The following is a 15,029-nucleotide window of genomic DNA, read 5'->3' on the forward strand; positions in this document are numbered from 1 at the left end:
AAATTCTTCCTTGGAATACTTGGTTCAAAATGTCAGTTATCTGTGTAAGACTAGGAGAAATAAATACTTTAGATTTCAATGAAATGTACAATTCCCTCCTGATATCATCTCATTCAGGTCTTACTCTAATTTTTACCAGGGTTGTTTTTTAGGTTGTTCAGATTTTTTTAAACAATATTTACCAGCTTTGCCATTCCCAAATAGATGATAATAGCTTATAAAACTCTAGATATGGTTGACACATTGTAATTTTAATACAAAGTCTCCCAGAATCTCTTCAAAATAACCCTGACATATGCCAGAAGCATTGAGAGAAAATCAATTATCACTCTTCAAATGCTTTATCATAAGCAAATAAATCATATTCTACCAGTTCAGGATAAGTTCACTTTGCCATGGTTCATGAAGCTTGACAGACAGTTTCACAAATACATTAATTATATCAATTTGGAAAAATAGTAAAGCTGTTCTGAGAAATTATGTGTTGATTCTCTAAATGTTATGTTATCACTGAGCCTTCTAGAGCAGATGTTATCTTTGGAAAGTCTTTAGAGTATTCAGCCATTCAACAGCCTAGCTTGTATTTTTATTCAGGAATGTTACTACCAGAGAGTACTACTGGATGCAGTAGTTAGACAATGGCCAAGCAAAAGAAAGGGTAAATAACTAATGTTCTTTAAAAAATTGCCTATCTGTATCCCCTTCTGAATTCTTGAAGTCTGTGCAAAGGTTAATGAAGAAAAAACGAAGTATGCATGGCTTGAACTGCTTTCTTACGTGGATGAAGGGGTGTGATGTTTTCTGTGGGAATCCACGTGTAAGCAATTAATTTAAAAAATTTCTTTCATTCTGTGGCACTAGGGACTCACCATTAGTCTGAAGTGGGGGGCATACACAACGTACATCCAGGACCAGCATTTACTTTAAGTTAGATACATTCTGGGGGTTTTATTTCTTTTAATTTATTATTAAAAAGAAAAAAAAATTAAACCATTCACCACATTTAAAATACTTCTGATTATTTTATAATTAAAATTATCCTAAGTTAAAATTTAGAATACAGAATAGTGTTCATTGCACTTTATGTATGTTTAATAAGTGACCCATATGTTCAGCTGTTTCAGCTTGGTTAAAAACCACATCTGTTTTTGTTATCCTTCCTGTTTTGTTCAAGTCAAAATACTTTTCCATATGAAGAATAGAAAAACCTCTTAGTTACAAAAAGCTACTTCTTAGATTTCTTGAGTAAAGCTAGTATTTATTTCTTATAAAGCAGAGCATTATTGCTTTTTATAATAACAATACCAGATTACCTTTAGATTCCAGTTAACGAGTCATACAACAGAATTACTAGTTTATGGTGGGAAGAAGAAGGTATTCCACTGAGGTACACAAGTTTTTCTTCTGGTTTCCTTCACTTTCTACCTTTCTTTGTCTTGTCAGAGATGGTGAGGATTTACTGCAGATTTACTGCGGCTCTTTACTTGAGCAAAGAGCATCCAAGCTTCAGATTTTCCAAACAAGAAACTTTTGGTGCTTTTTTCAGGCTCTCTAGTACAAAAAAAGACTTTTTTTTTTTTTTTAAGTACTCAGTGTATGCTTCCATGATTACTCTTACTGACATTGTATCTCAGTTCTGAACCCAAAACACCGAAACAATAAACCTCTCTTCCCTCGAATATAAGCATACTGTTACCGTTATGCCAAATAATTTTGTGAGATTAATTATGTAAAAAAAAGACTAGAAATTAAGTGCAAGGACATACTGGCTTAAATAGAAACATGATTTTACTCCAAATATGTACATTTGAAATGTTTTCCATTGTGAGTCTTTAAAAGTTTCACACTTCTTTTTTTGTAAATCAAAATGAAAAATTTCTTTAGCCTTTTGTTTTGTGTCAAACAATGACCCAGGAGGAAGTGATTCAGACAAGATGCAAGTCATCCTCATCAGCGTAAACTGATTTAGGAAGATGATTTTTCTTAACTGGTTCTCAGTAAGCAACCGAAGTATCTCCTGTATCAGATACTGTTCTTTTTTGTTTAATTCAGGAAAACAGCCTTATACAAGTTATGATTAAACATGTTTAAGTCCCACTGAATTTCATTAGAAGAGTTAAGACACATTCTTAATCTGAGTGCATTTATACATGGTCTTCCAGTAGTATAGACCTATATTTGTAAACTCCTGCATTTTAAGACCAGACCAAAAATTATGCCATCTGTTGTTTCTGTTCTGATGACATTAATCTCTTTGATTTAAGCATTGCTTCTAGAAAGCTATCAACTATTTGTTTTAACAGTTGTGCTTTATTCAAAGTTAAAAATCATCTGGCTTTTACTTCTAGTATTATATCTTATTATGCACTTCTCATTTTGCCCTTTTATCTTCAATGAAAATACTAAGCAACACTGGGCTAAGCACTAAATGTTGTGGAAGACTAACATTTTTAAATGTTAACAGCAGTCTCAGTGTGAGACTGCAAGATCTTTTGTGACGGTGGAGATTGTTTACCAAGAACTCTTCAAAACACCAAAATGATGCAATTTATGCCTGAACATGTTTTCTCTTTACACAGATCTTGTGGTTTGCTTCTGTCACGTCAAATTTATTTTTGCTTTCTACAATCAAATGTATCTTTTTACATTTAAATTTATATTTAAGGATGGTATCTGTTATCTCAGTAACAATTCAGACTATGCCAGGCTACTAAAATAAAGTTCTGTAGTCTGTAATTTTAAGGATTACATTCTTTTTTCTTTGAACAGAAGTACATATAATATAGTGCAACATTTCTGTTTGATTACAAATTTTATTGAGAGAATCAGTATTTTTATTTATATTTCATCCAACCCAAGAATATTTAACTTTTTCAGGTATCCATGATCAGTAGAATAAAGTTCTAATTCATAAACTCAAAATAAGGAGACTTAATCTATGGCATTGCTTTGTCTTTGCTACCAGGGGTCTCATGCCAGTAGTTGCCATCCATAGTGAAAAGCGACAGGGAAACAATAGGCTGTCAGTCACTGTGTTTGAACCCAAACTCCTGAATGAGTCCCCAGATCGAAGATCCCAGCCTGTCGAAGTCCCGCTGCAGGCAGTAGAGAAAGAGATGCCTCTAGAGGACAATTCAGGCTGCAATTTCTTCCTGTGTCAATGTCCATTGACTGTAAAGGAAACATGGGTAAGAAAGGGTCCTACTGGAGGTGTCTGGGTGATTTCTGCAAAACTAGGCAGTTGGAGGATTTCTTTCTTCCCTGTGGACTGTCACTGCCTTTCTAAGCCAGATACCTTCACAGTCTAATGGGCAGGTCAGTTCTTAGTGTCCTCACTTTTCAAATTTCCAAATTTCTGTGGATTTTCAGTCTGTCTGAAATTATTTTTTCTCACTGGTCTTTGATATTTATATTCCAAAAGAGGCATGGTTTTGATCTGCAAAATTTTCTAACTAGTCCTGTTTAATTTTTCTGCTGGGGAGGTTGGATTTGCTTTCGTTTGGTGTCAAGAACCTAATAGCTCTCCTTTGTCTTCCTGCAGGCTGTCCAAAACCTATTCAGACCACGAAGACATGATATGTCTTTAATGTTGTTTATATGTTTTTAAATGTCTTTAGGCTACCATTAGCCATATATTAACAATTTATATAGTCATGTTCTGTAAAATATCTGGATATTTGCTTTCCAACGATGCCTGAGCATTCTAGTTTTGGTAGCATCAGTCTGTGAGCTTTGAGGTCAACTACAGAGAACATCTTTGTTATTAGAATTCCCCAGTATATCAGCTGGGAGATGACAGTCTGGGTTGTCACTTTATCTTCTACCTTCTATACCATTATTTTTGTCCAGATGTTTAAATAATGTTTATGCAAAGTGCACCTGTTTCAATCTGAGCAGATCAGTGTTGGATTTTAGACCAACATATTACATTTTTTGCTGCTATTTAATTTATCTTATTCAACAGAAGAAATGAAGAGGTGCAGTGTAATGTCAAGGGATGTGGCTTATTTAGCAACAGCAAAACCAGCTATTTTGAGTTAGGGCTTCATTTGGGGTGAAATGTCTTTTTCCTATGTTGTGTAATTTTTAAGTAGCTGCTTTGTGAAAACATCTGCTCAAAAAAATCTTTTGACATTTCAGATATTTTCAATGTTTCTCCTCCCTTTTACTGCTCCTACTGGCATGACTAGGAGTTCTTAGATACATACAAATGCTTACAGTAACAGCAACTTAATTCAGTACAATAAATATCAGAGAATTGAAGTATTATCAAATAGAAGCAATAGTTACATTATATGTGCTTTTTGTCACATTCCCTTAGTCTCTCAAGTTGTTTTGGTTTAATCTACTGTTAGATTAATACTCCTTGACCCAGATTTTGAGAGGTGATTCACTGGGAATTAAGAGTGCTCAATACTTCAAAATGTCAGGGGGTTTTCTATCCAATTTACACTATAGATGCATTTTTAAAACCTTGTGGGAAACAGGGTATTTTCTGAAGATGTGAACATGGCTTCCATATACAAATGGATTATCTTCACACTTGCAGTGTAACAATACCTAGGTTCTGGAAGAAAATATTGTCCATAGAGAAAAAGAATTCTTAGGTTGCTTTTAAACATTCAGCTTTTGTGCAGAAAATGAATTGGACTGGGTATAGCTAATTTGGGGAAATTTGGGGTGGGCTGAAAAAAGCAGAATTTAAGGCTCATTTTTCTCACTTACTACTACTGCTAAGGTATTCTTCATGGTTTGGGCTTTCTGAAAACTAGAGCATTCTGTCCTGCACCTCTCAGCAGTGACAGTCCTCTACCTCGTACCTGAAACAGAAACGAAAAACAAGAGTTGTTCATTTGGCAAGTTGAGATATTTGAGTCTTTAAAAACTATAGAAATGTCAGGTCTGTGTACTTGAAGCTGCCACTGAACATATGGTTCTCATATTTACTAGTTTAAGGTGATAAAACTGTCCCAGGATATCAGACCTTTGTTTCTAAAAACCAACCTAGGAATAAAAAAACAATGGGCCGTTGTGTTATTGTACCAAAAAAAAAAAAAAATCTATATTATGCAAGATGACCTTAGCAGTTATTAAACAAAGGAGGATAGCAGAAACCTTTCACAAATTGCTTCCAAGAGAAACTAAAATGTCTATGACGCTCAGGAAAACTTTAAGCAACAGATTGCTTTAAGAAAAAAATTGCTCTGACCGAAACTAGTTCTTTCTCCAGTGGCCCTTCAGAGTGTGACTCCCTTTCTCACTATATTAAATACAGAAGTGTCTAAGGATGATCAAAAATGCCTTCATGCCAAGCATCTTAGACACAGCAGTCTGTTCCCGTCTGAAAGAGCTTAGTTTCTGAGTGCACAGCAAGAAGATTGTGTGAAAAACAGCAGAACACACAAGAAGAATGAACAATATGCTGGCAGTAAATGTCATCTAGTTCTTTGGTGGTGCTGTTATTATAGAAAGAAGGTAGTAAATTTACTCAAGAATGGGACAAGCTGCAAGGAGAGAAAAGGGAAGGAGAATTGTGGATAAATTGTGTTCAAGAATGATCTGTAGGTATTGGTTTTGTACTGAAAATCAATCAGTACTTTTTTGTTGTTGTTAGTCTTTTTTTTTTTTCCTGTCTTAATTGATATAAAGCCATGGACAAACTAAGTTTCTCCTAACAGGGCAATTGTAACAGTCTAATTCAAATAAAAGTCCAATACAATTAAAAGTAGTCCAAGATACTTATTTTTGTATAATCACAGAGCAACTTTACATTTGTTTCTCAAATAGCTCAGCTCAACAGTGTTTTGAGGCTCTTTCATTGACTTGCAACTTGTGCAACAATTCATGTTAATACTTTAGGTATTTGATATAGCTACTGCTAAATTCCAGAAAAATACTGTATAAAATGTTAACGACTTTCTGAATAAATTTGTTCTGGTGCAAGTTAAGAGAAACATTAGGGAAAATGACTTCTTCCCCTGTTCAGGTGCTTTCATGGCTCATTCTGCTAATACCAGACTCAGCTGGGCTATGTCCATGGCATTCTGTATTTCAGTTTTCCCTTCTGTTTTCTTAGCAGACTCTTTGCTTCTAACAGTTGAACATGCTGTTGGTTTCTGCTGCAGCTTGGCCCATTATAACTTTTTGTTTTAAAGCTTCTGTGAACAGAGATGAGAAAACTTCTATTTTCTCATTGTCTACCCTCCAAAGTGCTGTTGCAGTTTTGTTTTGTTTTCCTTTTTGAAATGGGACGCCTTCCAAATACTCACTTGGTGTGTTGGAAGGCTAAATAAAGTGAACTGAAGAAGAGACATACTTCATCCTGTGAAGACATCCTCTTAGGATCTTAGGAGAAGATTTCTGTCATGATTATTCTCAGGCTTGAGATTTTCACTCTGTGGTGGAAAGTATCTTAGGGTCTAAGTGACTGGTGATACCTTCAAATCCCTCAAATTTGGAAGTAGGGCTGGTCAGCCAGTAAAGTGTGTCTGCAAATGTTCTCCAGGATTTAATTAACGATTCTCTTTCAGATGCCAAAAATAACAAATAATAATGTCTGGAATAGATGAGGTAGCAACAGGCTGTTTTTTCTGTCATTGTTTTCGTCCATATGTAACTACCCCACTCCAAAAGCAGAAAATAATTAAAAGTAAAGAGAGTGGAGATTTCAGAATTAAAAAGATTAGTTGAAGTAGCACTGATATATTTATGAAAATAATCTTTATTCCTTTGTTTCATACCAAAAAGCTGGTCTGTGAATAACCAAATTCTCTGCATCTAGCTGGCTTAAATGTTGTATCACTGAGACATGTTCAGCTGCCATCAAACTGATTCCAGAGGGATCAGACTGAATGTATGAATTGCCTTTGCCAATTCAGAAGACACTGTAAAACCATATTAATATTATAACTGCTGAATTATGTAGTTTATAATGCGTAATTTCTTGTCTAATTTCAGACTGTAGAACTAGAGGACAGTTTAATGCATTTTCATATCACTTTCGGGGAAGACGTTCTCTTGATTACAGCTTTCAGGAGGACAAGCCCTTAAAGAAAATGAAAATGTCCAAAACAGTAAGGTGAGATTTTTTTTTTTCAAAGAAGTATGAAAAAACATTTGTTTTCAAAATGGAATGAAACTGAATGATTTCTTTGTAAGTGCATACCACTTTTTTCCCAGTGTCTGCTTTCTTAAGTTTATGATTGATGTATCTCATTCTGACACTTCTGCATAGCTGCTAACAGTAAACCACTTTTTTTTTCAAGCTCAGATTTGTGTAAGACTCTTTGTGAGTGACATAGTATAGTGCTTTTGTTCTTCCTGTGCTTTTCATGAAAAAACTGAGTGATGAAGCATAATTTGGGGGATTTGGAATCCTGCATTCCTACTGTGCCTGCAGTAACCAAACTAAATTATTTCCTTTCCTCCTTGGAACTGCTAGGGCCTCCTGTAGAAATAGGATGAAACCAAATGTTCATAACGCTAGCATAAAAATTTGTGATAATGGTAGGGATTGCTTCTAGTACCAAAATACTCAGAGCAGGAATGGAGAACAGTAGTGCTACAGACAATGTTGTTTAGAACTCCCTAATCCTCAAAATACTGTAGCAAGGAAGTAAATCACAATGTCAGTCACAAATGATCAACTGCACAGGGTCCCTGCAATTTCCAGGGAATCAAAACTTATCTATGAATTAGTGAAATGAAATTAGTTCTGCTCAGACCAAATATTTCTTGTAAAGATCCTTCATGAGGAGTGAATTTGAGACTCTCTTGTATTATAGCTCTTTCCATATAGCATGTGTTCTTTTAGCAAAGAAAATTATCTACTTGATTGAGATGACCAGGTAGTCTACCCACTCTGGGAAGGAAAGCAGCTACACAGATAATTAGACAGGTAAATTTATTTCAGCAGCTTCAAATACTCATGTGAGTGTTACAGCACTGAAGAAACACCACCATTGTATTTCACTTAATTGATAGGAAGCTGTCCTAAAGTAACAGAGCCTTGAAGTGTTTAGGATTTTAGACAAGAGAAGACAGCAGCTAAGTATAAGCTTATTTATAGACAATAGAAAAAGAAAGGTTCTTTTGAAGTAATCCTTGAAGAAGGATGTTTGCAAATGATGTGTTATAAGATTTTAAACCTACAAAACAGCAATTCACTTTTTAAAGATGCTAGTCCCATAATTCTAAAACTGTAGAAGGGTTTAAATAAAAATGAAAGCAAGAAAAAAGAAACACTTGTATCTGAGAAGCAGCTTGTTTTCGTTAACTTGCTGTTTGACTGTGTTTCAGAAATGAAGCTCAAAAATCTACAACAGTCCAATTACTAATTAGGACTACAAAATAGTAAAGTTACGATACTTTATTTATAGCTTAAATAAAGCTAAGGCAATCTCAGTCCTTTAACATTCTCACCAGCTCTCATGCTCATTGTTGTATTTAAATTGCATTTTGATGAGAAGATTTTTTTCTCATTTTTTTCTTCTCATTTTCAATAACTTGAGCAGGTGGGGAAGATTAAACTTTTTGTTGTACAATAGCAGCTGGTTTATTGAATTTTGGCATGTTATGTTGTTTAGAGTTCTTTTTCTTTAATTTAGATGAAAAACTATGGGAAACTAAGTAGCTTGAACACCTGCCAATAAGTGCTGTTTTAATTTATGCAAGAAGATTATATATCATGAGCCCTATTACATGAGAGAGGATTTCTTTGCCAGTTCATTCTTTGGGTATCTCTTAGCTCTGGAGAAGGCATGCTAACAAAACAGGAATGCTTGTGTGGATTCAAGGATCTTAATGTAATAAGTGACTTTAGTAATTAGTGTTACCCTTGATTTTGAATACATGTTTTCTTAAGTGGTGCCAAATAATATTTGAATACATGTTTTCTTAAGTGGTGCCAAATAATATATTATTAGTTATGGACAGTTCCTTTGATAACTGTTGCCCCTCAACAGTTTGAATTGATTAACGCAATTCAGTCTTGTACATCTCTTATCAGATAACAGCTGGAAAGTGCTATAGACAAAAGACTGTAGATCTTGTGTACGATAATCAGTATTGATTTCAAATTGTTAGTTAAAATGGGACACAGGAACATGTTCATATCTAAAAGTACTTCTCATTTATTTATAAAAACCAACTTTTTCCTTCTTAAAGTCATATTTCTTTAAAGACATGCTTTGCTAATGGGCGTATAGAGGGAGAAGCTATGAATCTGAATGCGAAATGTGAATTTCATGTTTGGAAGTAACACTTTTTAAGACTCACTTTTGTCTGCTTTCATATTGGAGGCTCAGGAGAGATCTCAGTGAATTTAAGGTGATACTCTACAGTGTCACTGATGACGACTTTGTTTATCCCCCTGCATGAAATACATACATTATTTTTCTAAGTAGAAGAAATTCCCTGTTGCTAGTGATATTAACAAGAATCCACAGCTCACCTGACCTGAGTCTGTCTTCAGCACCAGTGGGTCTCGTGTGCTGTTGTCGTTCATACAGTTCCTACATTTTTTGGTTGCTCTTCTTTTACATTTTTGCTAAGTATTCTAAAATATCTAGCCAAATAAAAATGAGTTAGATTAATATCCTGACTTGGCATTCATTTGTTGCAGCTCTGTGAAACAGAGTAAATATTTTCGTAATGCCACATCAGCATCTAATGAAAATACAAACGTGCCCGCAGTGAATGACTTCAAAGAATTCGTTTTGGAAATGCAAAAAACTATTTCAAGCCTCAGAAACCAGGTAAGGTGCTATAATGGATAGTTTCTAATTGTAGATTTAATTTATAATGTTTTCCTAACATCACTCTTATGTTTTTAATATTTAGACATCCACTGCAACCAAAACCCACCACATATTATCTCAAACAAAACACAACACAGAACATGGTGTGTTATTCTTTATTTCTATGTTCTTTTGAAATCTTACTGAAATATTCTACAATTAGACCCTCTTGACTTTTGAACCTGAAGCCTTGTGTAACCATTGTATACTAAACATAGAATTAGTCTTTCTCTAAAAATTTGTCTGTAGAGTTAATAAAATCTTTTTTTCCTACCTGAAATGTATGGAATCTATGTAAAACTGTGATTAAAATGTAGACTTCATAAGAAGTAATATGCCAGACTACAGCTATAAACATAGTTAAGGTCTAGATCGCTTAAGGAAGACTTTTACAATGTGGCATAAAGAAACTCTTATTCAGAATCACTCAGCCATAGTGGAATTCCATTTTGAAAATGTATACCATACAGGACAGAAAAATCCAAAGTAGGCCAAAATGTTTGCAGCTTTTCCATGTAATTTCTAGATACAAATCATATATTTATTTGCATAGTAACTTGATTTGATCTTTGATGGTATTATGTCATCATTGTTGTACTCATCTTCAGTGCTCCCATTTTGACAGTGGAAATGCTATGTTAAGACTTACTACATTTCAGTCAGTTCTTTTGTCTTTGTTGGATGTAAAGAAGACTGACGGATTATTAAAAACTGTGCCTTCCTAATTACTGTTTCCAAGAAGCACACAATCAGCAAGATAAAATAATCATGTAACTCCTTTTTTTCATCATTAGGAAAAAAATAGAGATAGTAAAAAATCCAAACACACATTTTTAATTAAGGTTTGGGTTTTTTTATTTCACCCCCTTTACATTCAGACATTTTTGAAAGTTTAGGTTTGTCTTTCCGTATATGTCACATCTAGTTTGCTTCTCTTTGTATGCTCTAGTTTTATATTCCAATGGAAAGATGTTAGTTTTCTTTTGAAAGGCTGTTTCCATACGTATTACCTGTTTCCAATCTTTTAACATTATGAAAACTAAGTAGTGAGAAGAAAAACCCAGACAAGTATTAATCATGGATTATGTAGCATAAGAGAAAAGACAGAATACCTTGCACAAATAAAAACCTTTCTTTGATTCAGTTAACTTTTTTTTAATGTTTTCAGATTAAAAAACTTGAATCGCGTCTCAGTAAAACTGATTGCACTGATGAAAAGGGTAAATCATATTCCAGCAATGAAACCTGGAAAAGGGACCCTTGTACTGTGTGTGAATGCAAAGTAAGTATGCAGAAATCCGTTCTGAGATAGAAATTATATTAGGTTCTGCTGCTAAAACAGCAGTTCCAGTTTTGTGCCTGCTAATTTCTGGGTAATAGTTGCTAATTGTTTTTTTAAGGATCTTCAGTTATTTGGTGCAAAAAATATTGTTCAGGTATCACTGCCCTTGACACTGGTTTTCAATCCAGCCTTTATATACTTTTATTATATCTCCATTTTCACTGATGTATAGTTGCACTGGCAAAATTAACTGCAAAGTGAGAGACTTCTTAAAAACTCTACTAAAATGCATAAAAATCAATAAAAGCTTATCTAACTTAGAGCTAGATTTTAATTTTCTTTTACCATGGTGAGATTTTTTAAAAGGTAGTAAAAGAAATACGTCAGTACTTGGTATCCCAGAGTTTCATGCCTCAGCATTAGATAAAATGGTATACTGCTCCATTAAAGATGGTATAATACAAAGAGCCTTCTCAATATAAGTTTATGCTGAAATAAACTACGTGGAGTTAATCATAGTAGCCAAGATCTTAGAGAGGATGAATGGGAACATGTTCTTCAATAATATGAAAAAGCTATTTCTTGTTTGGAACATGTAGCTAAGTACGTTCTGGTTTTGTTACTTTTTTTGCTGACACAGGTTGGTCAGATTACCTGTTTTGTAGAATCATGCCCGCCGGCTGACTGCGAAGCACCTGTGAAGGTTAAAGGAGATTGTTGTCCAGTCTGCCTAAAACAAAATATCAATAAAAAGAAGCCATAAGTCTGCTTTTTAAGAATTTAGGGTGCATACTCCTCAAATCATATTGATGCCTGCTGATGGCAAAACCAGGTAACTACAGTCTTAACAACAGCAAGAAATGAAGATTTACAATATTCTAATGGTGCTGTAACAGTATAACATAATGTATCATTTTATTTTCTGCCCATGAAGGTAATCACAATGCAAAAATTAATGAAAGGGAAATTAGCAAACAGGTCAAAGTTAATTGTGTGTTAAACTTCTCAGGTTAGACAAACTCAAACTGGTGCTACTTTAAGAGAACACTGTCAGGTAGTTTTAGGTACCCAAAATGACTGGGCTTAGGACTTACTCTAAAATGAACACTTTGTTTCCTATCTTTAATTAGCAACATTAAAAGTTTTCTATCCCTTTTCAGTACCAGTCTGACTTGATATTTAGCTCTTTGTTATTATTTAGTAAATGCAGGGAAAAGGAAAACACAAGGTCACTGTGCCCAAAGCAATGCCATAGAGGGCCAGTTTCTGCAAACACCTGTGCATGGAAATTCTGTTGAATCACACTATCATTTCTGCGGCTGGGCCAGCAAGGAAATAAAGAAAACTACATGACACCTTTCAACGTTCTTTCATTAATTCAAGGAGCAAAATTAATCAAAATTTTCAAACTGAAAAAACTAGAATTAGTAAGGCAATAAAAATAAATGTAATTGGAAGATACAAAAAGCAACTGAATGTATATTACGGATGTAATTGACAGTGTTCCTCATTCTAGGAAAACATATGTGACAGAGTAGCATTTGATCTTAAAATGAACATAATCCTTTTTGTCAAAACATATGTAATTGCTTGGCAACCTTTTTTTTTTTTGTTCGTTTCATTTATTTTAAATCATTGTAACATGACCATCCAGTCCAGTTTTAAAGCATGCTTCTCTTGAGCTCGGATCAGCTCACCGTATTTGTATGGCCCTGTTTTGAAAATGTGAAAAGATGTCACATGCCATTTTGTGTACAAAGATTCCTACTGATTCATTGTGCATATTGTCAATCGACATATGTTCCGGATTATATTGTGGCACTGTTTGTTGAAAAAAAGAACAATCAAATTCAAGCATCATGATTAATTGTGGATTGACTACTTTTTCTGACAAGGTATTTGATATTTTAGGTTTTTTCCAGTTTCATCTAATGCATATATATTTTTACCTCAATATTTTTATCATTCATGTTAAAAATGGTCTGCCAATGGACTTTATTTCCCATTTAATAAATGTTCAACATTATAGAGTATATGTCTACACTAGCATTTCAAAGTTGTGTACTTTTTAGAATATAAACTGCACATTTTTGACCAGGAATTACATATTATATTCAGTGAAGGACAACTATCATACCTCATTTTACAGCTTTTTTGTGTTTATTCAGAATTGATTCTCTCCCTGAATACTTAATATGTTAGAATTTATGGCTCTGTCTGTCCTTAAGTCCTAAGTCAGGACTAACTAGAACCAGAGCTATTCTTTAGTTATGTAGTTTACTGCCTTCTGAGTTTATTATTCAAATTTAGGGAACAGAGATTTGGGTATCAAAGAAATCTGCACAAAATTAAACATTCTCATCGTAAACATTTCAGATTATGCAAACAGACTGAATACTTAATTATTGCATGGTAGATCAAATACCTATCTAATAACTAACCTAGCACAGCAATAAGAGTTCCACTATAATATTTTGGCACATAATTTCTCTGATTACTAACATTAATAATTTCTAATTTGATAAACTGATACCATGACACACACTCAAACTTTGGTGTATCTTTAAACCTTACTACAGAAACTTGTTTCATACTATGGTAGGAGCAATATGTACACGTGAGTGGTGTGTTAAAGGTGTGTGGTAGAGGTACACATGGAACTACAATTTATATTTTTAAGAATATTTTAATTGATTTTATATACAATGTTTTATGTAATTTTCTATGTTAATACTTTTAGAAATTGTGTGTGGCGAGCATGTTTGAGTATCATATGGTTCCTAGAGGTTGTCATTCCTGTATTTCTTTGATACTCTGGTATTTTGTTGACTTTTGTTGAGAGTCCAAACCACATGTCTCGTCCTGTAATTCCAACTCAGATGGAACTCCCATTGACCTATAGCAGGAATTCCTCAAAGAGGAAGGATTGCGGAGCTAAACCAAATATAATTTAACTGTCTAAACAGTTAAATAAGGCAGTAATACATCCAGCTGGTTACTACTTGCATTCTTTATTCCAATTTTATATTAAATAAACTTTCTCAAGATTTCCGCGTATAGGAGAAGAGAGTTTCCATTTATACATTATAAAATAGTACCTATATCTGATTGTTCCTTTTTTCCAGCCTCCAGAGTAAAGTGGGAGGTTTTCTTCGTTGTTCACTGTTTATTCATATGGTATATAAAATGGGCTTAGGAGTCTGGATATGCTTAAACAAGTGTAATGTTGAGTTATTTTCTGCCATCCATCTGATTATAAACCATTCAGGAAAAACAGGTCTTTATCCACAGTTTAAAATGTAATCAGTCATGGGTTGTACTAATTCAGTTTTATTGCAGTGTCTGCAGAATCAGCATTGATTTTAACATTTCTGAAACAGTGGCCAATGGCTAGATGACCATTTCCTCAGTATCCACTGTGAGAATATTGCTGTAATATGTTGCAAATTTTACATATTTATTTTCTTTTTTAATGTTACCTAAAACAAAGTCTTTGTTGTTTTTATTTTAATCAGTAAATTTACCAAAGAACTGTTTGCACTGTATAATGAATGCTTTTCAGTTAAAATAAAATGGGCCACATTTCCAAGTAAATTCCAAGTGATTTCTTCTCGATACATGTTTTGTTTAGATTATTTGCTGAAGATTCCAGTAGGCTTTTATCAAAGATCCGTATTACTTATCTTATGCAGGATTTTCATGATCAGGATATCTGAGAACTAAGCAATGAGCTAATGAATCATGTAGATTCAGTAGGTTCTTTAATATTATGACACATAGAATTAAAATACATATTCACTGTTCTCTTCTAGGTGATGGGAAAAAAATACATGCAGACTCAGAAAGGATATTTAAAAATACACTTATTTCTTAGCACAAATGTGTATTTGAAAACTCTTAGTGCTGAACATTTTTTTTCACATTTTTTATGGGAATATCAAAATATTTAC

At 33.8% G+C, this 15,029-nt stretch overlaps 1 protein-coding gene across 2 annotated transcripts in view; it reads left to right on the forward strand.

The window, feature by feature from the left end:
- The window catches only part of PXDN (peroxidasin), an 89,432-nt gene extending 74,759 nt beyond the window's left edge, over positions 1 to 14,673 (forward strand). For both annotated transcript variants that reach the window (XM_052809753.1, XM_052809754.1), the window contains 4 exons: positions 6,958 to 7,078; positions 9,623 to 9,755; positions 10,966 to 11,079; positions 11,720 to 14,673. In XM_052809753.1, the coding sequence (XP_052665713.1) occupies positions 6,958 to 7,078; positions 9,623 to 9,755; positions 10,966 to 11,079; positions 11,720 to 11,842 (491 nt within the window). In that variant the 3' untranslated portion in view covers positions 11,843 to 14,673. The remainder of the gene's footprint in view (positions 1 to 6,957; positions 7,079 to 9,622; positions 9,756 to 10,965; positions 11,080 to 11,719) is intronic.
- Positions 14,674 to 15,029: the final 356 nt, after the last annotated feature.

This window comes from Harpia harpyja, chromosome 15 (assembly GCF_026419915.1).
Source record: "Harpia harpyja isolate bHarHar1 chromosome 15, bHarHar1 primary haplotype, whole genome shotgun sequence".
NCBI classification, from domain to species: Eukaryota; Metazoa; Chordata; class Aves; order Accipitriformes; family Accipitridae; genus Harpia; species Harpia harpyja.